This window comes from Paramisgurnus dabryanus, chromosome 12 (assembly GCF_030506205.2).
Source record: "Paramisgurnus dabryanus chromosome 12, PD_genome_1.1, whole genome shotgun sequence".
Classification (NCBI taxonomy): Eukaryota; Metazoa; Chordata; class Actinopteri; order Cypriniformes; family Cobitidae; genus Paramisgurnus; species Paramisgurnus dabryanus.
In genome coordinates, this window is record NC_133348.1 from 20,072,913 (window position 1) to 20,096,515 (window position 23,603).

Sequence of the window (23,603 nt, forward strand, 5' to 3'; positions counted from 1 at the left end):
TAACCCCATTTAATGTGAACAATAACCCATATCTTTATGAGCTGTCAAAAATAAACATATGAGAAATATGAATTGCGGTAAACTGTTTAACAACTACTAATTAACTATTGTTAAATTACATACAAAAGACAGTCCATGAAACGCTTTGAGGATATGATGTCACACAAATGGAGTACTCTGTATGCTTGTTGCATATGAACGAATGTTGTTTATCTTTTTCCAGCAGAGTTTTTCCAGTGATTATTTTCAGCTGTCACAAAGTGATTGTTGAAATGCTGGGTTTATTTTTAGATCACTGGGGGCATGTGATGGGGTTGCTCAGCAGATCTGATTTGTTGACCAGTCTTATGTAATTCCAGGTGATAAGGCAAAATTGTATGAATAAACTTGGGAGTAGTTATATGGGGTTGACATGACCTAGGTAGTTATAATAATTCACTGAATTGACTAAAAAGCATGTTTGTGGAAGGAAATTAATTGTTGGTGAGACTTTTATGCAGTTATTTACCAATAAAATAATGATGATTTCAAATAAGGGATGGATGGGGTCACTTTGCCACACTTTTATTCAAAGCAACTTACAGAGCATTTAAGGTATGCATTTTATCTGTATGTGGGCATCGAACCCACAACCTTTGCGTGTCTAACACAATGCTCTATTAATCAAACTACACACCACATCTAAATAAAACCCAGTAAAATCCCAAGTTTGCCCATATTAAGCCTTGTGCAGAATAGTTATCCCTTCATTTAATTATTATTTGGCAATAGACTATATTTTTCTATTGGTTGAAGGACATGACTGATGACAGCCAATATCATTCTGCACACACACAAAAAAGAAATTTAAGTGAAAATACCTCTTGCACTCTTCCAGCAAATCTGACTTATTTACTGCACAAGACACACCTTCGGAAACGCATTCCAATCAAATGAATCCCCTGTACCTTAAAACAACTATTAATAATTTTGGCAGGCCTTGCTTTACTGCTGTCTTGGAGATATTTCAGTTGGCATAGTTCAGAGGGGGCAAAATACAAGAGAGCACACACTTCCTGGAGCTCCAAACAACCCCCACAGAAAAAAAGAAAAACAAAACTAGCCCATGGAGGCAAACGCTGCAAAGTTCTAGCCTTACATCCGATGGATTGGATGTATTGTCCTGGTGATCGGAACACATAAAACGGGTTTTTATCGAGCTGTGCTTTCTGGGATAGAGAGAGGCCGATGTACGGCGCGGCGCTGGCGGTGAGGAGTGAGCGGTGCGCGGAGGGAAGATCCGTCGACCTCACTACCGCGAGCCAACAAACGGCCTAGCGCTAACACACAAACAGCGGGTTTATGTCGAAGGGATATCCATAAATGCACTCTACAGAAACCCCCGGCATCTGTACTCTTGTTGAATTGACGGTATTCACCGTCGTTTGGCATGTCTAACGTACTTTAAACAGGTTTGCAGCCACTTAGCCGTTTGGCTAACGGTTTAGATTGACAGGTTAGCTCGTTAGCCGCTAACCCAAGTTTTTAAAGTGACTTATTTTACACGTATCGCCGTGTAATGCAGACCGTGTGGAGAAAAGAGGTGCACCAGCTCCCGGTTATATTGTAAAAACCGTTCAGTTTTTACGGCTGAAGCGTTTTGAGACTATAAAGTCTTGTTTTTATGTATTAATGATTAGCTGGCTAGCAAGCTAGCGATGTCTGTGCCCTCCGCCGAAATGCTGGAAACACCGCCCATGTACCCGTTTGAGGAGATAGATTATGCCGATATTGAGGTCGAAGAAGTAAGTGACATGATAAAGTTACTAAATACTATTATTTAGGCATGTTAATAGAGTTGACAGGAGTGTGAAAAACATGTAATATTGTTAACATCTCTGTACCCCTGCTAGCAGTGGGACATCTGACATGTATCACGTCCATACCTTAAATTTTCAATGAATTTGTTGTTTTAAATACTTTTTATTAATATGACATTGTTTAGACTATGCATATATTAGACTAAAATATATTTCAATTAAACTCCTTCAAGCTGTTGCACGTCTGTAGACGTTTTGCTATGTGGTGTAAGTTGTGTTTTAAACTACTGTGTAGTTGTTAATCTTCAGTTCAGTCTCTCTTACATTGTATTCTTTGTAAAGCCTGTTGTGTTTTGTAGGTGGTGGGCAGAGGGGCGTTTGGTGTTGTGTGTAAAGCCAAGTGGAGAGGCAGAGATGTGGCCATCAAGACTATAGAAAGTGAATCTGAAAGAACTGCCTTCGTGGTAGAGGTATTTCCTTTCACTTTGGTCACAAAACCACACTTATTTTTATTCACAAACATTATTTTAGATTGATAGATTTACCCATTCTCGTTGCTCTAGCTTCGCCAGCTGTCTCGTGTAAATCATCAGAACATTGTGAAGCTGTACGGTTCCTGCAGTAACCCTGTAAGTCTCTCTAACATACTGCATTCTGCATATAAACTTAAGTGGACATATCATGAAAATCTGAATTTTTTCATGTTTAAGTGCTATAATTGTGTCCCCAGTGCTTTTATCAACATAGAAAATGTGAAAAAGAACAACCCAGTAACTTAGTTTGGGTAAACCTTTCTCTGCAAACATGTGAAAAAATAGGTCATTGAAATTTGGCTCCCCTTGTGATGTCAAAAGGAGATCTTATTATAATAATGCCGCCCCTTAATCTGAACTATCCAACCAGGACACTACCACTTAGTGCAGAGAGAGAGAGAGAGAGAGAGAGAGAGAATAATTGACAGCACAATTGAGTTTCAATTTCAACAAACCACCATTATGGTGATCAGTGTTTGTATTTCATTGGCTCATTTGCATTTAAAAGGACACATGCCTGTAAAGTGGCAATTTTAACATGTTATAATAAATTATCTATATGGTATTTTGAGCTAAAACTTCACATATGTAGTCTGGGGACACCAAAGATTTATTTTACATCTTAAAAAAAGTCTTGTGAAATGTCCCCTTTAAATCAGAAAAGCTTTTAGTTGTTTATCTGTTTGCATAAGAATTTATATGTAACTGATGGTATATCTGCATTAGTTTGGTCCATAGATATTTTGCCTGAATACAAATGTTTGCTTGTTTTTGCAAAAAGGCTGTATATCAAATGGTAATGATCTGTTACTGGGAATTTTTTTCGCAGGTATGTCTGGTGATGGAATATGCAGAAGGGGGTTCGTTGTATAATGGCAAGTTACTTTGGACCACTTTTTCAAACTTTTGAACATTATGAGAAAATTGTTGGTTATTGGATCAAATGGGAGTTTTTGTTACCTTTAGCTGTCCTAATATGTTTGAAGAGCATTTGCAGACTAGCCTAAAAATATTTGTGGGTAATGAAATGGGACGTAGTTGTCATGTAAACACTCTGTTAGATCATATATTCATGTTTGTTCTGTTTTGGAATTTATTGACCATAATGTGAAAATTATAGTACAGAAAATCAGTACAACATACCCAAATTTGCATTGAATAGGAACAGATTCTCTTTTGTGGCATTATGCAATTTTACATGTTTATTGATGTTTTATAGACCTCGGTAAAACTTTTGAATTTTTTTATAATTGTTACTTATCCATATACTTGTGCCTAAGTTTCTTTCATGTTCCACAAGTAGCATTTACGTTACGGTTAATAAATAGCCATTGCCTAAAGACCACCCATGTGCACACAAGTGAGCGTGTGAATGTTTAAGCATGTATGTGTGGTTGTGTTTATTACTGTGTTCTGCGTTTGACAGTGCTGCACGGTGCAGAGCCCCTTCCTCACTACACCGCATCTCACGCCATGAGCTGGTGTCTACAGTGTTCTCAAGGGGTCGCCTATCTCCACAGCATGAAACCAAAGGCTCTCATTCACAGGGACCTCAAACCTCCCAAGTATGCACTTTTATACTCTTTGTCTCATCTCATCACACTGTCCCGTTTCTGACTTTCACACACACCCCCTTTGACTCCCTAGACCTTAGGAATAATGCAAAAAAAGTTCTGTGTTTAACAAAAGTTTAATAGACTTGCATGTTTTGTCCAACAAGATAATTTTCACAGATGAACACAACTTTTAAGTCTAAATGCATTCACAAATAAAATAAAAGCTAACATAAGCTACAAGCAAACTACACCATGATCACTCAATATCAATGTCATCACCACCAAGCTTCTGACAACTTTATTAAACGCATTCAAAAAAAAATTCTGATTAATGAATACTCTGTGGATGAATATTTTTTTTTTGGGGGGGGGGGATTTTGCCCATGTTGCACTGTTTTTGAGATCATCATATGTGATGACGTTAAAAGTCCTTGATAACGTCTGTAGTCCCATGCAGCAACTAGTTAGCAGCCACCCTTTTAAGACACACAAAAGCTTTTACAGATGTGTTTTATGTCATTGAATAAAACATGTAAATATCTGGGCCCTGTGTTAACTCAAGATCTTATTTAAGGTGTTTAACCAAAACCCCATTTAAAAACCCATTAACTCGGCATGATGGAACCGGAAGTGCTAAATATGAACTTGCTTCCAGGTTTTGCTTACAAAATACGTCATTCCTGCAGCACTTTATATCCCTGGCATAGATCTTATTACATTTGAGACTCAAGTTGAACAAGGTGTAAACAACAACGTGTCTCCCCTGAAAACATGCAATCCGATCACCTGAGACTGATGTTAATACAAAATGTAAACAGGGTCTTTGTTTTCACTGCCTGTAGTGACTGATGAGTATGAATGATGGAAACATAGCTGGACTGTTGTTGCCATCCATTCATCATCTCGGGTCTCAGGGGGCATACGCTCTGAAGTCTTGCACAGCATCACTGACATCATGGTATCGTACAGTGTTGGCCAGGTCTTGTTATTTATGAGGCTGTGCTTGTGAAAGACCCTGGCAGCACACCATGGAAACTACCATCTGGCTTCTCTCCCAGACACCTAGAATGAAGTTCTTGGGAAGAACTGGGTTGTAACTAAAGGTTGATGTATTGCTGCTCACTAAAGCTGGCATCTAACCCTGTGAACTGTTAGCAAGTGCCTAGGCTGTGTTTAATTGAACTGAAGCACAGTTGGTGGGTTGCTTAACTAAAACTGCTCTTTTTAATACGAGAGATATTGCTGGGAAACTTAGGGTTTGCCTTAGGGTCTGGTCAGTGCGTAGCTTTCACTTATCATTGAGGTCCCTGAAATCTTGACTTTGGTATTGGTGTGCATAAAAAATGTATATGCTATAAATATTGCACAACATCTAGTAACAGTAGGCTATTCATCAATTTAAAAAATCATTGAGGTGGCCACTGGCCAATCAAATCAAAGAAAGCTGGAGTAACTGTTCACAGAAGCCGAACATAGCAGATGTTACTGACAGTAGTGATGCAAACTACAAAATTATGTTTTGATTTGCACATATATAATTTACTTTGTGTTATGTAATTTGTAATTGTCAGTGTGACAAGACAACAAACATTAAGTGAAGTCCAATATTAAATGTGTTATTTTACATTCACAGTTCTTTTAAATTTGTCATTACCCACCCAGCTAAATTTAAATGACAAAATAAGCGGCAAGTAAATAAAAGTAAAATAAGTAATAAAAATCTTGGAAAAAATAAGCAGTATTCTCTGCTCTTAACTCTTTCCCCGCCATTGACGAGATATCTCGTCAATTAAGAGAAAACGTTTCCCCGCCAATGACGAGATTTTCCGTCTTTCCGCAATACCACTATTATCCACCAGGTGGCGCCCTTCCGCAACTTTTTAAACCCGGAAGTATTGCCCTATCGCAAGCTGCTGCATGTCCGTGTCTGTTTTAAAGATCGCTCTGAATGGGATCTCTATGAAAAGTCCGTCACAAAAATGGAATTATCTCTGCTTTTTGCTCAAAATATGGTGTTTTGCAAAAACCTACCCATATTCAAAAGCTGATTGCAAAAGAACCACTAAAGGTAGGATGAAAAGTTTTTTTTTGTTTGAAAGCAGAGGGTCTGTTCTTTCATTTGGTATATTGTAGGTTTATATATTTAAAGAAGAACATTTTCTGGAAGGCATTAAACTTTGGTGAAAATCATGAAAAACGCTGGCGCTGGCTGGCAACTTTTTTGAAATACGCTGGCGGTGAAAGAGTTAAATGGTGGGGGAGTGTCCGCTGTTGGCGCTGAAACCACGCCCACTCACCGTCTCTCAACTTTCAAATGCCGCTACAACTTGAATGGATGCTCGCGATTGTGTTAGGGGCAGGGCCTGTGAGTCATCGTGCCACCGTTTTAACACAGCCCAAATAATCCTGAACTTGGAAATTCAGTACACAATTCACAGTCTTTGTTATGTGTTTCAGCAATATATTTCTAAAATTTATAATGTGTTTAGAAACAATTCTCTGAAATGACTTTACACAGACAAGAATGTGAATAGTTTAAATGCATTACTTTACAATAACTGCTATTTTTATCTCTTTAATTATTTCTTCATACCATGATTTTTTTATTTATTTTTTGACAAGAAACACCCAAGTGTGTACAACCCTTATTTTTTTTAGAGCGTTGCATTATGGGTTCAATCCCAGGGAACTCCTATACATATAAAAAATTGTATACCACTGTAACTCACTTTGTATAAAAGTGTCTGCCAAATGCATGAATGTAAAAAGGTTTTTTTAGGTCAGGTTTTTAGGTTGCTGTCAATATAGGGTATAAAAGTATGATCAGAGGTTGTGTTTGCATCAGGTGGATACCCATGATACTGAAATTCTGTTTATGCTGAATTTTTTGTCTTTCTGAAAAAAATCTCTTTGGTTTGTCTCTTATTTTGAACTACATTGTTTTTCTTCCTAGTCTGCTCCTGGTTGCTGGTGGCACGGTACTGAAGATCTGCGACTTTGGGACAGCATGCGACATTCAGACACACATGACTAACAACAAAGGAAGCGCAGCCTGGATGGCCCCTGAGGTGTTCGAAGGCAAGTTCCACAAAAAATAACCCATATTGACAGTCAAACGGTTTTTGGCCATTTTAAGGTTAAAATGGTTTCACTCTGCATTCACACTTCACATTGTCCATTTAGTGTTTCACCTATCTTTCAAATTAATTATCTTCTCAAAGGCTACTTCAGTTTTTATCATTACTCATACAAATATTTTCCTAAAACCAGAAGCTCCCGGCCTAGATGATGAATGAGCCATTATAATTTAATGCATGTGTTCGCAATCAACCGGTAATGGGTTTCAATTTTTTCCCAAACACGTTCGGGGGCACTCAGCTGTCAGGGCGGTCGAAAGAAACCTCAATTAGGAGCAGGTTGTTATCTTGTTTGTTTGGGGAGGAGCAGAATGGCACGCTATTATACCACTAACGTTGCCAGCAGAGGAAACACGGTGCTCCTCATTTGCCACACTGACAACAGTATTATCAGAAGACCAGAGCAAGTCAGCGTAAAGACATACTAGTGCGAGCCGCTGTAATTTAAGAATAATAAGAGCGGCAATTAGGGCTCTCTAGGGCAGGATGAGAGGAAATTAGCTTGTGTGTTCAAAAGAGCCGACAAGTTTAAGGCGCCCCCACCCTGAACGATGGAAAATGGGCTTATGGGAAATAGCTTTTGTTCTTTGTTGTGTGGTACCTTTTGCCTCCATCTCCTCTTCATGCAGATGTAAATCATCTTATATTTTTAAATCCTTTAAGGTCCATATTTTAATGTGTTTCTGTCCATTAACCCTGTTTGTCTATGTTGCAGGTAGTAACTACAGTGAGAAGTGTGATGTGTTCAGTTGGGGTATTATTCTGTGGGAGGTGATCACTCGCCGGAAGCCATTCGATGAAATTGGTGGCCCCGCTTTCCGCATCATGTGGGCTGTACACCGCGGTGAGTTTTGTGCTAACATATACAAGACCTTCCTATGATTTTCTTTGAATCACAAAACTGATTAGTGACCATGGTGTTCTTGTAGCACAGTTGGTATTGCGGTAACAGTACACATACTGATAAAATGTATACCTTTTAATGCATTGTAAGTAACTTTGGATAAAAGTGTTTGCCAAATGCGTAAATGTAAATGACCATGGGCTGTCTAATGCCAAAAGGACAGAAAAGTATTAAGAAGAGAATAGTACCTGTAATGTAACACATGCATTTAGCCTCCATGACATCAAACCTGGTGTGACTTGTCTTCATGTTATATATTGGAATATGTGCAATTTAGTGCTGGGCCGTAGTTTTACGATATAATTTTCACGGTTAAACCGCAATGACGGCTCGATAAGTGACTGATAATGATTTATGGTTAAAAACTAAATTTGGCCATATCGACCGGCCCTTGTGCAATTACAAAACTGACTTTTCCATGTTTAAGTGCTATAATTGGGTCCCCATCAACCTAGAAAATGTAAAAAAAAAGATCAACCCAGTAACTTTGATTTTGGTAGACCATTCTCTGCAAGCATGTGAAAAAATAGGTCATTGAAATTTGGATACCCTTGTGATATCAGAAGAGGATAATACCGGCCCCTAATCTGCACTATCCAACCACAGCACTGCCATTTAGTGCATAAATCAGCTCATTTGCATTTAAAAGGACACCCAAAACGGCAAATTTTTGCTCACACCTACAAAGTGGCAGCTTTAACATGCTATAATTAATTATCTATATGGTATTTTGAGCTGAAACTCCACGTACATAATCTGTAGACACCAAAGATTTATTTTACATCTTAAAAAAAACTTGTGAAATGTCTCCTTTAAATGCGTAAATTAAGATTTCAAGTGGTTTTGCTTTTAATCTGTTACTATAAATTAAATAAGCTTCATTAATCAGATAACACCACACAGTGTGTATATATAAAATGCAGTTGCCTGGTTCCTGACAATTATTTTATGATAATCTGTATGAATGAAGACCCTTGTGGAAGATGGTATTTTAATGATAGCAAGTAGGCTTGCCGCGATAGTCGGTGAAACGGTGATAACCGGTGCTTCAGCCTCTCACCGGTTAGATCACTTGCCCACCGCGACACCGTCTTTCACCGTCGTTTTGATATTTTCGTGTAATTAAATCATTTAGTTTCGTTAGAGAGAGCAAACACTTACAACTGAATGTGTCTGTTGTCTGAATTTAGCGGAGCTGAACGCGCATCACGTCACAGAGCAGCAGGTGTCCGATTTCATTTATTTCTGTCAGAGTTTGCGAGACGAGCTGACTGACCAGATGATGACAGAAGCCGCGTGCTTACTCGTTTTTGTTATAATATACATATATGATGTTTAATATAAGCGAGATCATTTTTGTTGTTGTGTTTTTCATCAAGAAAAATAATAAACCCATCATTCAAGCCGCGCTTTATGGAGAAGTAGCCGGTTGCTCTGCTTGGGACTGGCAGGTTCTGTGAGAATTACCTGCCCACATTGACTCAAGCACTTAATTAAACCAGCTGTTGCACTCACATTGCATGCAAATTCATACGCGATTTAACGCAGCGTACCCAAGCACTGCATTTAAACAGTTGCGTAATTCAAAAGTGAAAGTAAAATGTGCACATCTGAATGCGCATTTATAAGCCCCTCCCACACGGTGAAACCGGGATCACCGGCTTTGTGACGCGCCGATTAACCGGTGGGAAAATTCTGTCACCGCGGCAACCCTAATAGCAAGTCATCTATCTGTCTGCAGGTACTCGTCCACCTCTCATTAAGAACCTACCGAAGCCCATCGAGAGTCTGATGACTCGTTGCTGGTCCAAAGATCCATCACAGCGGCCTTCAATGGAGGAGATAGTGAAGATTATGATCCACCTTATGAAGGTAACACCAACCCTCTGGCATGCCAGTCTGCTTGTCTAAATCGTTCTGTGACTAGCTGTCAGAGGGATTTTAACATCTAATTTGGTCTTTTCCTTCAGTATTTCCCAGGATCAGACGAGCCTCTTCAGTACCCCTATCAGTATTCAGATGAAGGCCAGAGTAACTCTGCCACCAGCACAGGTAAAGGGAACCACAGGAGACTTATGGTGCTTTTTCACTGCATAGTACCCCACGGCTCAGGACATGTCAGCTCACCTTACTTTGGCTTGGTTAGCTTTTCCATTGAGTTTAGTACCACTTCAGAGTGGGAGGGATTATAGGCTAGTGATGTAGTACTCGAGTCCGGTCTCCGCATTATTTGAAAATGACATCCCATGGTGCAATGCACAGATACTGCCTGTTTATTTATCTCTAGAAAAATAGGCAGAATATGATGCATGTGGTAGGGATTTTTTTAATGATATTAAAAGCATAGTCCATATTAAGATGTTTAGACTGCTGCTCTAAACAATTTCCAATCTAGCTTAGTCTGTAGGCCTAACTGTTGATTATTAACTGGGGTGATATTAAATCATGAATATGAAAACTGACATGTTTTTATGGTCTTGGTCTCGACTCCTAAAGGACTCTGTCTCCACTCGGACTTGACCCTCAAAGACTCAGTCTTGACTCAGACTCGGCACAGGCGGTCTCGTCCCCATCACTATTATAGGTGTGTCGTTATATTTGTGCTGCTTACTGCTGTGACATCATACAAAAAGTGGGAGCGAGCGTCGTTGGAATGCAGTGTTTCCCATACGTCCATTTATTTGTCAGTCTGCCACAAAATTAAAATTGACCACCACAAATAGATGTTTGCCCATCGCGTTTATCACTAGCTCTGTGTCAAATCATAGTTTCTATAGAAACACCGGTGGTGTCAGTCAAGTGTGCCGCCACAAACGTAAGGGAAAACACTGTTATGGTGTTCCTGATTTTTTGGCTTGTGGATGTTTTTCACTTCTAAAAGGGAGTTTGGGAACTTACAACAAAGCACAGATGACAACAGGTTTGCTTGAGTCGAGACAGCGCAAGCACGAAGGTAAAGCTAGCTGGCAGTAGCGATTCTCGTGATCTACACCAATCAGTGATCTACAGTTTTCACATCACGTTTTAGTATCAGCTCAGCTCGCTTCGATCCCCAACTGAGGTTGTACTAAAAAAAGTACCGGGTACTACGTACTGTACCCAGTGGAAGAGCCCCCAAAAGTAATGTGACCCGACCTAACCCTTGGGGTACTATGCAATGGAAAAGAGCCATTAGGCTAATAATTATGTGTTAATAGGAAAATGTGATCCATGTTTCTGTCAAACTGGGTTTACTCTGGGTTAGGCTTGTTGCGATAGTCTGTGAAACGGTGATTACCGGTACTTCAGCCTCTCACCGGTTGGATCACTTGCCCACCGCGACACCGTCTTTCACCGTCGTTTTGATATTTTCTTGTAATTAAATCATTTAGTTTCGTTAGAGAGAGCAAACACTAAGAACTGAATGTGTCTGCTGCCTGAATTTAGCGGAGCTCAACGCGCGTCACGTCACAGAGCAGGGGCTGCGGGTGTCAGATTTCATTTATTCCTGTCAGACTGCGGCGAGCTTACTGACCAGACGATCATGGCAGAAGCCGCGTGCTTACTCTGTTTTTGTTATAATATACATATATGATGTTAAATATAAGTGTGATTGTTTTGTTGTTGTGTTTTTCATTAAGAATAATAATAAACCCATCTTTCAAGCAGCGCTTTATGGAGGAATAGCCGGGACTGCTTGTGACTGGCGGGTTTCTGTCAGAAGTACCTGCGCACATTGACTCAAGCACTTAAACCAGCTGTTGCACTCGCGATTGCACGCAAATTCATACACGATTTAACGCAGCGTACGCTAGCACTGGATTTAAACAACAGTTGCATCTAATTCAAAAGTGAAAGTAAATTGCGCACGTCTGTATGTGCACTTATAAGCCCCTCCCACCCGGTGAAACCGGTATCACCGGGTTTGTCACGCGCTGATTAACCGGTGGGAAAATTCTGTCACCACATCAACCCTACTCTGGGTACTCCGGTTACCTCCCACAGTCCAAAGACATACAGATTAAGTAAATTGGGGATACCAAATTGTCTTTCCCCAACATGTGTGTAGTACCAGTGAATATGTTACATGAATGTAGCCGTAGATGTACCCTCTCATGGCATTGTGGGTAGTGAGGAGAATTAATTTATCAACGGCTTAACATCTGATTCGAATAGATATACCAAAATTAGATAGTTTGATTAGAATATGATAGACTTCTTACAAAATTTTGCTTTGAATACCTATAGAAATGTACTAAAGTTGTTTATGTTAATTGTTGCTCTCTTACCCAGGCTCATATGTAGACTACACGTGTACCAGCAACAAGAATGACATCAACATGGAGCACACCAACTCCCCTGGCAGTAATGACACCATCAAATATCCATACAAACCAAAGGTAGCACATCAACAGCATGCTGAACCCCAAAAATAGTCTTTTGAGAAACCTCAGAAATAGGTTGTAAATCTATACCTCTGTGCTTTTCAGGTTGACCCGTTGAGACCTGGTCTCCCTCTCTCTAGAAATAGCAGTGTAGAGAGTCTCTCTGGCAGGTCGCATTGTATGCCTTCCGACAGCAAACGAATAAGTGTCGATCTTTCCGAACTAGAGCCCAGATTGCCCTTTGCCTCTGCAGGTAACGTTTAATTAGTCATTGCTTGTTTTTGGTAAAAGTTTACCATTTTGTACTTGAACTTGAACATATAATATATTTGTCAAGTGCACATTTTTCTATTTCTGTCATCAGTTTAGTTTCAAAATTCTCAGGTTGATCCCTGAACAGGCACCACTAACAATGTCCTGGATATCGATCTCACTTCTCAATACTTGCACTGGCTGAAATTTGCGTACAGCAGGGTGTGCCAATGACCCCAGCCAGTGCTCCCAAACATACATCAGACACAAAAAGCTCATTGCATGGCATCTCCATTTCTCCTGTAACTCATCCTTTTGCAGCCCTGACATGTTAGTGTCTAGATCCAGCAGGCTTCATGCCTACCTGTCTGCCTGCCTCTGCATGGATGTACACATTTGTAAATATGTTGCATGTATGTGCTAATGCAGCTGAAGAACGGAAAGACTTCCCTCACACAGTCTGCCTTGATGTCTTCCATTCTCTCTCTTTGTCTCTCTGTCTCAGTACACACATTGTCTGCATGCCTTTGTGGTCGTCGCTACATGCGCGTGTCTTTATGTGTGTTTTTGCAGCACGTCCACTATTTAGGCGAGGTCACCGTAAAACGGCGTCATATGGCACCATTCTGGACATTCCCAAGATCATCGTCACAGGTACCGGGAGTTCGGGTGCTCCCAGCAAAAAGCTCATAATCAGAGAGGGGCGTCACATTGGCGCATGAATTCGCATTGGCTGTTACTCCAAGACTACATACATCCCCCTTCACCCATATCCAGTCTTTTATGCTGTGGATGGTTTTACTGATCAACAGGTTATCAAAGGAAACTTCTGCAACACCAATCATTCACAAATTTATATATAAGCTATTTGATACTTAATTAAACACAATATTTTATACCACATTACATACTTTAATATAAGCACATACCGGTAATATATATACACTATTCATCAGGCCCAGACAAAGTTTATTCATGCTATATTCCCATATCATGAGTCCTTCAATTCACCATTCACCAACTCCAGCTAGTTTATATAAGGGATTTGATGGAGGATAGTGATTTTGGAGTAACACCCTTTCCAATCTTTTTTTTTTCTCTCGTTCTCCCACCTCACTTGCTTTTTTAGTAGTGAACTGAAGGCTGTGACGTTCACCTCCCATCTTCATGTCTCCCTCTGGCCACAAGCTGCTGTTCAGCATTTGCAGACAATTACAAATACAAATTTGATGTACAAAAAAAATCAGCACAAGTGGCAAATATGGGCATACATGTGGATGTGGATGAACAAGCAGTGTCAATGGCTTGCCTTAGTGTTCCTGTTTGGCTTCATAGCAGGTGAAAGAGGATCCTCCTATTTCTCTCACTTTCTCAGGGGCCGTACGCTCACCTTCGCTCGTCCTTGTCTCGCCTGCAGAAAGGATGCGACCAATGCTCTGCTTTTCATTCTTCCCTTCTCCACGCGTTTATTAAGTTGTTCATTAATTCAGTGGATGTGGGTCCTAATGAATCTCTTTCACATTGAGGGTCATCGCTATTATTATCATCATCATCATCATCCCTAATAAAGTCAAAGGAAATGGGGACAGTGAAGGATTGCAGGAGTGGGAATAAAATAGATCAAAGCATGATGAAGAGGTTTTTAATTTGGTGTAACAATAAGAAGATCGAATCGGCTTCTGAATTGTAGCCCTCATCCATGCATGCTCTTAACCTGTCAATCATTTTTGTTTTTCTCAATGTAATTCATCTCATCCATGACAATTATTGTAAATTGATCAGAATAAGCAGAATGGTTAAAATTATGAAATTGAATGGGCTGTTTTAGCGCTATGGCACGTATAAAATACATGTATTAAAGCATGTTTGGGTAAGCTTTATTGAAAGTATCTGTGATTGCTGTCTATCATTTCAACGTATTCATCAATTTGTAAATAATACATGCACAGTATTAGATGTACAATAGACACCAAGCAGGAATGTGAAGGTCTACTTTTTATTAAAGAACTTAGTTTATTGTTTGAGATGCAAAGTTGTCCGTATAGAGTTAGGATTTTGGTTACGCTTTTAGATTTGTTGCTTTCATGGCTATAGGAATACCAAAAGAAAGTAACAAAGTTCACTTAACAAGGTTGTAACTTTGCACATACTAGGTTAGTAAGCAGGTTTTTTGCATTAGTTTCATGTGTGCAATGTGTAACTTTTTTTTAAAGGTTTTGGAGTGCTGTTTTTAAAAAGTCGAGATACAAATCTAAATAATTTTGGTAACCAAAAGCAGCCACAAATATTGCGTAAGGCCCTGTGTCCACTGGAAAGTTTTTTTTTTCAACCTGGAGTAAAGTCTGTTTTTTACATATTGGCAAGCGTGTCTTCCCAAGCATCTTTTATTTGACTTGTACGTGTATACAGACTAGAGGTCTTCTCGGGTCCAAAGAAATGTACCCGACCCAAAATGACCCGAATCAATTTATGCCCGAACCCGATGTGCATAAATAAAAGTTTTTTAAAGAAAGACCCAAACCGAGACAAACCCGAGAAAATTAGACCAGAGTCCGACCCGAACTAGTGGCAATTTTTTTTTAACCCGACTGGACCCGAATGTAAACGGCACTTACGTGTGTGCATCATGCAGACCCACACACAGCTGTCAGACAGAAAGAATCCCCGGTGGCCTCGCAACCAATTTGGCGAGCTGCTCCATTTGTTTTACTTTGTTATCTGACGTCGACACCAAGGTAACCGCTAAAATGTACATTTAAAATTGACTGACATGTCTGTCTCAACCCAAATTAACCTACGCCAGCCACACAATGTCGCAAGCGCTCTTGGCAAACAGATGAGAGGTTTGAAAAGGACATTGACGCACATACACGCGCGAGAGTTTGGGTCTTCTCAGGTCAGTTCGGCAAAAACACATTCATTTTAAATTACCCGAGACCCGATGCTGCTATTATTGTACCCGACACGTGTCCGAGGCACATGTGAAACTTTTAGACCCGAAGCCAATCGGGTCTTGGGTCGGACCTCTGGTTTTCGCATATAAGTGGACCCTTGAAGACCTCTAATACAGACGTTTGACACATACATGTTGCAACAAAATGCAATGCATCACACCAACCAACTGGTTGATCGTCCGACAACAAAAAAATTTTATAGCAACAAAGCACTCGGCTGAAGAAATGCTTTCAAGCGCCCACAATCGACATGCGCCTGACGTTTTCGGATGCGTTGTAACCCTTAAGTGGACATAGGGTCTAAGTATTAAAGGCGGAGTGCACGATTTCTGAAAAACGCTTTGGAAAAGCGAGTCGGGCCGACTACCAAAACACACTTGTAGCCAATCACCAGTAAGGGGCGTGTCTCTTAACCGACATCGTTGCCTGGGTTGCGTATGTGTTTGGCGGGTCTATCAAAAGAAGGTCCAGATTCTATTGGGGTAGGGGCGTGTTTGTTTAGTTAATTCCAAATGTCAAAATGGGCTTTCAGAGATCATAGACCCTGCCTTTAAACTAAAATATTCCTTGTAATCATTTGGATCATGTGTTTTTCAGCACAAATATTTAAAGTGAATCATTTTGTCATAGTCTGTTGATAATAGGTACTTTTCACCTTTGCTGGGACTGAGCTGCATTCTTTACCCGAATAGTGGTTTGTTTGTAAAGATGTTTGTTTGTGTATAGACATTCTTTAGTTATCCTCTGTCATATGATCTTTTAATAGTCATGATTGAAAGCACAGCTCCTATCACCATTGATCCTTCAGTTACCATAAACTCAAACTCACAATATAGGGATAGGAGCTGTCCAATCAATGCAGGCCAATTTGCCCGTGTGATATTGTAGGTGTGGTCTGCTGTTTTTGGTGTGCGTGTGTGTGTTTTAAGGGGTCCGGTCATGTGAACATTACAGGAACTGCTGTCATAGTAGTGAGTGGGATCAAATCAGTGCAGCTGTCTGAGTGTCACATCTCTCTTGCACCAACCCTGGGGCGAGAGCACGTACACTACCAAGACTTATCAGATTCCTCTTTTTGTTTTCCCTCTTTCCCGACCTGCTCTTTTCACAGCGACTTGCGAGCCTCACAGACGCAGATCAGTGCAGGACCTTCCTGCCATTGGTACAGAGTCCAGTCAGGTAAGATGCTCCACATTCACACTTGCAGTCGTGAAGAAAGAACCAGGAACTATTTAGAGGCAACAAACAGAAATCACAGCGGTGTGTCAGACAGAACAAATTCTTTCGGTTTGTGCTGTACGCTTATCTTCTGTGCATCGTAGAGGTATTTTGTTTTGTAAGGAGAGCTCATGTCTGAATATGCACTGGGAGGATGCACTAGCTTATCAGATGAAGGAAAAAAGGGGGGGGGGTGTTTTGTTGAAGGAGATGGAGGTGTTGTGGGTGTAGATTTTTTAAACTGCCTGTGTGCTTTGTGCCCACCTCAATCCTGAAATTGTTAACTTTGTGTTTTCACTAAATTTAATGATGAGATTGGGAGCATCAAAGTTTGATTTTCACATTGATTTTAATCTTTGACATGGCCTTACTCAGTCAATGTTAAAGATATCAAGGTTATATTTTCACAAGATGTTTTTTTATGTAGGATGATTTGATGTAGAAAACAGTAAATCACAATGACTTAAGCTAGATTTTTACAGAAAGGGTCACTTGGGAGAGCTTGCAGAGTTCACTCGAAATTTAGAATGAAGCAGGCACTTGATCATTAATGGCCAATACTTATTTCTGTCCTTGATACTATTTATTATTTCAGGATGTGCTTTTGTATTTATGTTTAGTTTCTTTCTTTCACATGTACAAGAATATACCTACATTTCTGCATTTGTACATACATATCCACAGTTAGTCATTTTACAAACATATCCTTGTTTGATATTTGAAATTGTATCTTACCGCTTTCCACGCTTTTGTCGAGTTATCTTGTCAATTAAGAGAAAACGCTTCTGTTCCAATTACCAGTTTATACGGCAATCCATAAAGCCCAATTTATAGTCGTGCATAAGCTCGACGCCGTAGCTACACGGTAGGTTATCCGTAGCCTGTGCGTAGCTCTGCATAGCCTGATGTGTACCTCACAAAAGTTTTAACAGCGCATCAGTTTTAACAAGCACTGTGATTGGTCCACCAGAACCCCTCCCGTCAGGTAAAAAAAACTGCGTCATATTTCCATTTGTTACTGTGAAATCAAAGATGGGCCAAGTTGAAGAGTGATTTAACTCAAACTGCAACAAAAGTCGCTGTTTATTTACTTCCATCGTTGCTGGTCTTTTTAAATCATACACAACAAGTTGCTGTTTCTTCTTCGTTTGTGGGTTAACTTGCCAAGCTGCTTCTACTTTGACGGTCGCGCTGCTACTGTGGTTACATGCATGGATTAGAGATAGACAGATATATATCGGCCGGTCGATATATCAGTCCGATATTTGCGAGTTTTTTTTTGTGTATCGCATTGCCCGATACGTGGCTGCAGTGTTCGTCGATTTTATCCGGCATTATTTACAGACAGAGTGCTGGAAGCCATAAGCAATTGCAGGTCATGTGACTAAAAACAAACAACCTTTCATCGAAAGCTCGGCCTTACAGCTGATTATAGCTGAACAAAGGGGTTTTTTATTTCTCATCTCTGTAGGGCGGTTTCCGGACAGGGATTAGACTAGACCTAGACTAAAATAAATGTAAGAATTGTCCAAACTAATAACATCTCTTTTTAACATATCTTAAAATACATCAGTGCCCTGTGTTTTGCCTCAAAATGGACACAAGTAATGTTTTTAGTAAGGTATGTTTGTTAAAACTAGTTATATTTCCTAATTAAGCTAAGCTCTAGTCCTAGTTTAAGATAATTCCTGTCCGAGAAACCACCCCTATTTTATTTGTAGTAGTAAAGTGCTAGAAATCAATATCCTTTGCTGATAGTTCCTCGTCATTGTGGAGAGTGCAGTTCATGGTTCCATAGCACCCTCACCTGAAATATAGTTTTTTTTTAAGTTCAATAAATGTTACTTTTTTAAATTGAGACTTGTAACATTTGGCATCATCGTGTCATTTTTATGATGTAAACTGAGTGAGCAAAAGCAGTATCGGCTCAAAATATCGGCTCAAGAAAATCGGCAGCCTGTATCGGTCATCGGCTAAAGCTGATGAAACAAAAATCAGCATCAGCACTGAAAAATCCATATCGGTCTATTCCTAGGGTGGATACTGCCTACCAGCGGTCTGCGCGGACGAAGACACAAACGTATAAATGAAAACCGGCGCGGAACCTACGCTGCCGCGGCTATGCCGTATGACCTACGCACAACTATAACGAGCCCTTAAGTCTGCTATTATCTACTAGGGATCGCTCTTACCCAACTTATAAAACATTGAAGCATCCAGTGATCCAAAAATCTATGCTTTTTATGTATGTATTTTTATATAGTTAAATAACATTTTCTGTAAGGCATTAATTTTTGTTAAAATTATAAAAATGCTGGTGCTGACTGGCAACTGTTTTTTAACTAAGGTTAAAAAAGTTTGGAAGATGTGTTGTGTTTACATAATCTTAGTTTCTAAATTATCTTATTTTACTAGACTTATTTGTTCTTGTTGTCAAGATGAAAATTCATATTATTAATAGGAAGTTGATGATTTGACATTGTTTGACCAATCACAGGAGAGCAGGAACAGTAGCAGATCATCCAGCCCCAGTGTGAGGATGATTACACCGGACAAGTCAGGTAGAGTCTACCGTTTTTCTCCTGAGCATTGTATGAACATTTACATGTATGCATTTGGCAGATGCTTTGTTCCAAACCAACTTAAAAGCATTACAAGGTATAAATTTTGTTGTATCAATATTTATGTTTTCTGGGTTCAAACCCATGACCTTTTTACTGTTACACCTCTTTACCACTAAGCTATAGACGGTTTCATCAGATGCACGTGCGATGACGAGATTACGCATTTGGTCAGATCTTCCGGTTTCTGTTTGGTTATTGGTCTGACTAGTTGCTAAACTGACCTCTTAAACAAATACCTTGTCGAAAATAACAAATGTTTTGGTTTCCTAGGTAATCTACTTGTTGTTTATTTAGCTTGTTACATAAATAAACTTCTTCAAAAAGTTATTTATTCTTAGCAGAATTTACCGGAAGTTACGTGAAGATCACGAAAACTGCTGAAACCGTCTAGGAGCACACATAAGTCAAATTGATAACCATACAGTAATAAACATATGGATAATTAGTCATACAGAAAGAGGGATCTTTATGAAAGGAATAATTGACAACGGGCTGTTGAATTATTCGAAAATAATTCACACCCAAGGGTAGTAATGTTACACCACGGGTGTGCCTTATTTTCAAATAATTCAAAGGACTGGAGTCAATTATTCTGCTTATACCACAGTTACCAATAATCAACACCTGTGGAACATTTCTCAACCAATCAGAATATGTATATGTATAAACAACAGGGATTTGTTTGTTCCCATCATAAGCAGGATAGAGCAGATTGTGATATTAAAAGATGAACTATGCTGTTGACATCCAGTCAGCATGACCTTACCAAGAGTTTACAGCCTTAGTCTGAGCTGCAGACATTACGTAAGCTTCATCAATAATGGATGGCTTTCTCCTGTATGATACTGACAGGATTATCACTGTTCACTATCAGCATTACTCCACAAACCACTTTCTGATCTGCAGTTGAACTTAACAATAAACAAGTCTCTCTTTCATAGGTATCATCAATTCATGCCAAAGTGACATTAACTAAAACCATTTTCCTTTTCCATGTAGATACCAATGGCTCTGATAACTCTATACCGATGGCTTACCTGACCCTGGACCATCAGCTTCAGGTACGCAGTTTTGATAATGTGTGTCAGACTTGACGTTTGCCTGTATTAAGTATAACCACTCATGCATGGAAACTCTCATATCTATTTGTGGGGTCAGTGGTTTGGTTTCCATGGTGCTTCAGCATCTCTTCTCTCTGAAAAGATTGACAAGATGTAAAAACAGCCCTTTAATTGAATCAAGTCTGGGACACAGTGTTACAAAGCCTTTTTGACGCTATTTATACAGCGGAATTTGGTTATAAATACGTAGCAGCACATTGACAGTGAGGCGTTTTGATATTTTTGCCATCATGACTGGTGTTTGTATCATCCTTTGCATTTTGGATTAATTGGACGTAAGCTGCAAAATGTAATGAGTGTCTGTATGTGTCTTTTTGCAGCCTCTAGCCCCATGTCCAAACTCTAAAGAGTCAATGGCTGTATTCGAGCAGCATTGTAAAATGGCACAGGAGTACCTGAAGGTCCAGACAGAAATCGCTCTGCTCATTCAAAGGAAGTAAGTATAGTCACATTTTCATGAAATTGTGATTTATACAGGTCAAGCTTAAGCACTTGAACACAAAGGAAGATATTTTGAGAAAAGTTTGTAACCAAACTGATCAATAATACTACTATGGAAGTCAATGGGGCTTCTGATCGGTTTGGTTACAAACATTCCTCCAAATATCTTAATTTGTGTTCATCAGAAAAAAGAAATTTTTACAGGTTTGTAACAGCATGAAAGTGAGAAAATTATGTCAGAATTGTCATTTTTGGGTAAACTATCCCTTTAAATGTGCTTTATTTTGCAAGTGAGTTTTATAGCACAGCTCAGGGGACATAAAGCGGGGAAAATAAGTATTTGACACATCAGCATTTTTATCAGTAAGGGGATTTCTAAGTGGGCTATTGGCACAAAATTTCCACTAGATGTAGCCACCAAATATTGAATTCAATAAAATCACAACATTTAAGTATACAAGTTGAGTCATAATAAATAAAGTGATGTAATGCCATCTGTATTTGCGTATTTCAGCTAGAGCACCTTACTTTGTTACATAAAGTATTCAATTTGATATTGGGTAACCTGTTGGGTAAATCTCTTTAGAAACGAGCTGATAGCAGAACTGGACCAGGATGAGAAAGATCAGCAAAATGCATGTCGCCTCGCTCAAGAGCACAAGAAGCTCCTGGAGGAGAACAAGAGTCTGTCAACCTACTACCAGAAGTGCAAGAAGCAACTGGAGCTGATCCGAGCACAGCAGCAGAAGAGACAGGGCACCTCATGAACCCACTTTAAACACACCCCTTTTCCTATTCATCATGTAACAGAGCCAGACTGACTCTCTAATCACAGTCCCATTTCCATATTCCTCCCTGATCCAAACATTGGGGTATAGCTGTAGTTTTGCCCTCAAAACACCTGTTAAAGCCACCTCATGCCCACGCCAGTGCACGGCGTCCGTGACCGCGGGTCACTTTCGCCCCTGCAAACCGTTCCGAGACCCTGCGCTCAACTGCACAAGCAATGCTGCGTCACGTGCCTGCGAATTCACAGCGGGATATGCAGCAGCGGGGCCAAGCTGATACACAATGTATGCTGTGTTAGGAGATCTGGAAACAGCTGCTGCTTGCCAAATGAGCGAGCAATTTTGAGTGTGAAAGCAAATATTTTACTTTAAAAGGGGAAAATGTGCATCTTATGCCTGGGCTTTGAGGTCACTTTAAAACAAAAAAGAAACATGAGCTCTGTGGAATGTCAGTCGTTTTGCTTCTCTAACATCCCAGAAATCCTTGCAAGGTTTGCCTCGTACCCCTCTGTTAGGTGTTGGTCCTTAAGAATGTGAAAGCTAATGATACAAAAGCTAATTTTATAGTTTTTAATTCTAGGTTTTTATTTTATAGCTTCCACTTCCACTGTGTACTTTTAGTTTTAACCCTTTTATGCAAAAAAGTGCTACAGACATCTGTTTTTTTTTTTTTTGTCTACCCTTGACGGTGTTATAATGTCTGTTTTGTCTATTTTGATCGGGGGATGTATCTTACAAATGCCTTCATGTCAACTCCGTGTTTATGAACAAACATAGGGATGATCTGTGCATGTACGCGACCTCACAGGAAAACTCGTAATTTGCTTCATTACTGTCCCACTCGACAGACGAAACTAACAAGCAAAAATGGACTTGTGTTTGAGATTGTGAGTACAAACATTATAATCATGACTTCAGTATTCTCGTGTTTCTTTGATCTTTGTTGTGTATCTTTATCTAACTTATCCAGGGTTTTCAGAGACGCTTCATAGTTTGAAAGTAGGGGAAAGACACTCTTTCTCCAAGTTTAATTTATGTATGTTTAGTTCACATGATGCCTTGGAGTTGAATGGCTTGCATTTACTTGACTTTCGTTGCGCACCTTCCAGGCTTTGTGTAATTGTCAGTATAGAGACGAGAGTGCGTGGCTTTTTTTAAAACAAAAAGGCTTGCATATGCAATATGAATGCAATCAAGAAGTTAATGCATGCCCGAAGATTGGCCGGATTTTGTTTGGCCTTTATAGTCCATATGCTGCAGAAATCACGATATGGGCAGTTTCATTTATTCCTTCATGCCTGTATTTAAGAGTTTAAAACAGAAATGAGTCATATTCTGATCACACCTTGTTTACTCAGCAGAATTTAATCCCCACGTTTTTGCACAGTCCAGCCAAAATTGGTGATCACTGATTTTGGAGAATGCTTACTGTTAAACTCTTAAGCACATTTGGATGTTCAAGATCTCCTCACTTCTTGTTTTTCCCAGAAATCTTTGTTGTTGTTTTTGTTCAACAGTGAAGTGGTGTATTATTATTTACCTATCTTTTTCAGTTTAATGTTCCTGATGAGTTTCTGTACTATGTGCTGTAAATAAGATGTCTGATTTCTTAAGCTATTGGGAACGGGATACACAGGTGAAGGTTGCATCTTGAAATAAATCGAACCGGTAAACATCCATGTCTCCAGGGTTTACTGTCTGTGCCGTCTCTGTGACAGGTTTAATGTAGTGCTTTATAACCAGGCAGTCGCAAACGTGGTTTCATCACGTCTTCAACTGTGCGAATGATTGATGGTTTGCGCAATTTATAGCCGCATATAAAATGAAATCGATTTTTGGTGATTTGCAGTGACTGTGCCTTGACATTTATATTGTAGATAAGAATGCAATTCTAGAAATTCCCCTCAATGGT

At 39.6% G+C, this 23,603-nt stretch overlaps 1 protein-coding gene across 2 annotated transcripts; it reads left to right on the forward strand.

Moving 5' to 3' along the window:
- Positions 1-1,010: 1,010 nt before the first annotated feature.
- Positions 1,011-23,366, forward strand: map3k7 (mitogen-activated protein kinase kinase kinase 7). Of its 2 annotated transcripts, XM_065257080.1 has the most exons (17): positions 1,011-1,784; positions 2,159-2,269; positions 2,363-2,428; positions 3,162-3,207; positions 3,759-3,897; positions 6,842-6,970; positions 7,745-7,869; positions 9,671-9,801; positions 9,900-9,981; positions 12,202-12,308; positions 12,399-12,546; positions 13,119-13,199; positions 16,611-16,678; positions 19,215-19,278; positions 20,341-20,402; positions 20,783-20,898; positions 21,490-23,366. In XM_065257080.1, the coding sequence occupies exons 1-17, from the start codon at positions 1,698-1,700 to the stop codon at positions 21,668-21,670; spliced, it is 1,743 nt and encodes a 580-aa protein (XP_065113152.1). In that variant the 5' UTR covers positions 1,011-1,697; the 3' UTR covers positions 21,671-23,366. The 2 variants fall into 2 exon arrangements, with proteins under 2 accessions (XP_065113152.1, XP_065113153.1); XM_065257081.1 differs by lacking the exon at positions 13,119-13,199.
- The last annotated feature ends 237 nt before the right edge of the window (positions 23,367-23,603 follow it).

Bases quoted from the DNA above. Each gene is read 5' to 3' on its own strand.
- map3k7 (XM_065257080.1), top strand. From the start codon at position 1,698: ATGTCTGTGCCCTCCGCCGAAATGCTGGAAACACCGCCCATGTACCCG. The intron at 1,785-2,158 runs GTAAGTGACATG...TGTGTTTTGTAG, and splicing joins CCGATATTGAGGTCGAAGAA to GTGGTGGGCAGAGGGGCGTT. The intron at 2,270-2,362 runs GTATTTCCTTTC...TCGTTGCTCTAG, and splicing joins GAACTGCCTTCGTGGTAGAG to CTTCGCCAGCTGTCTCGTGT.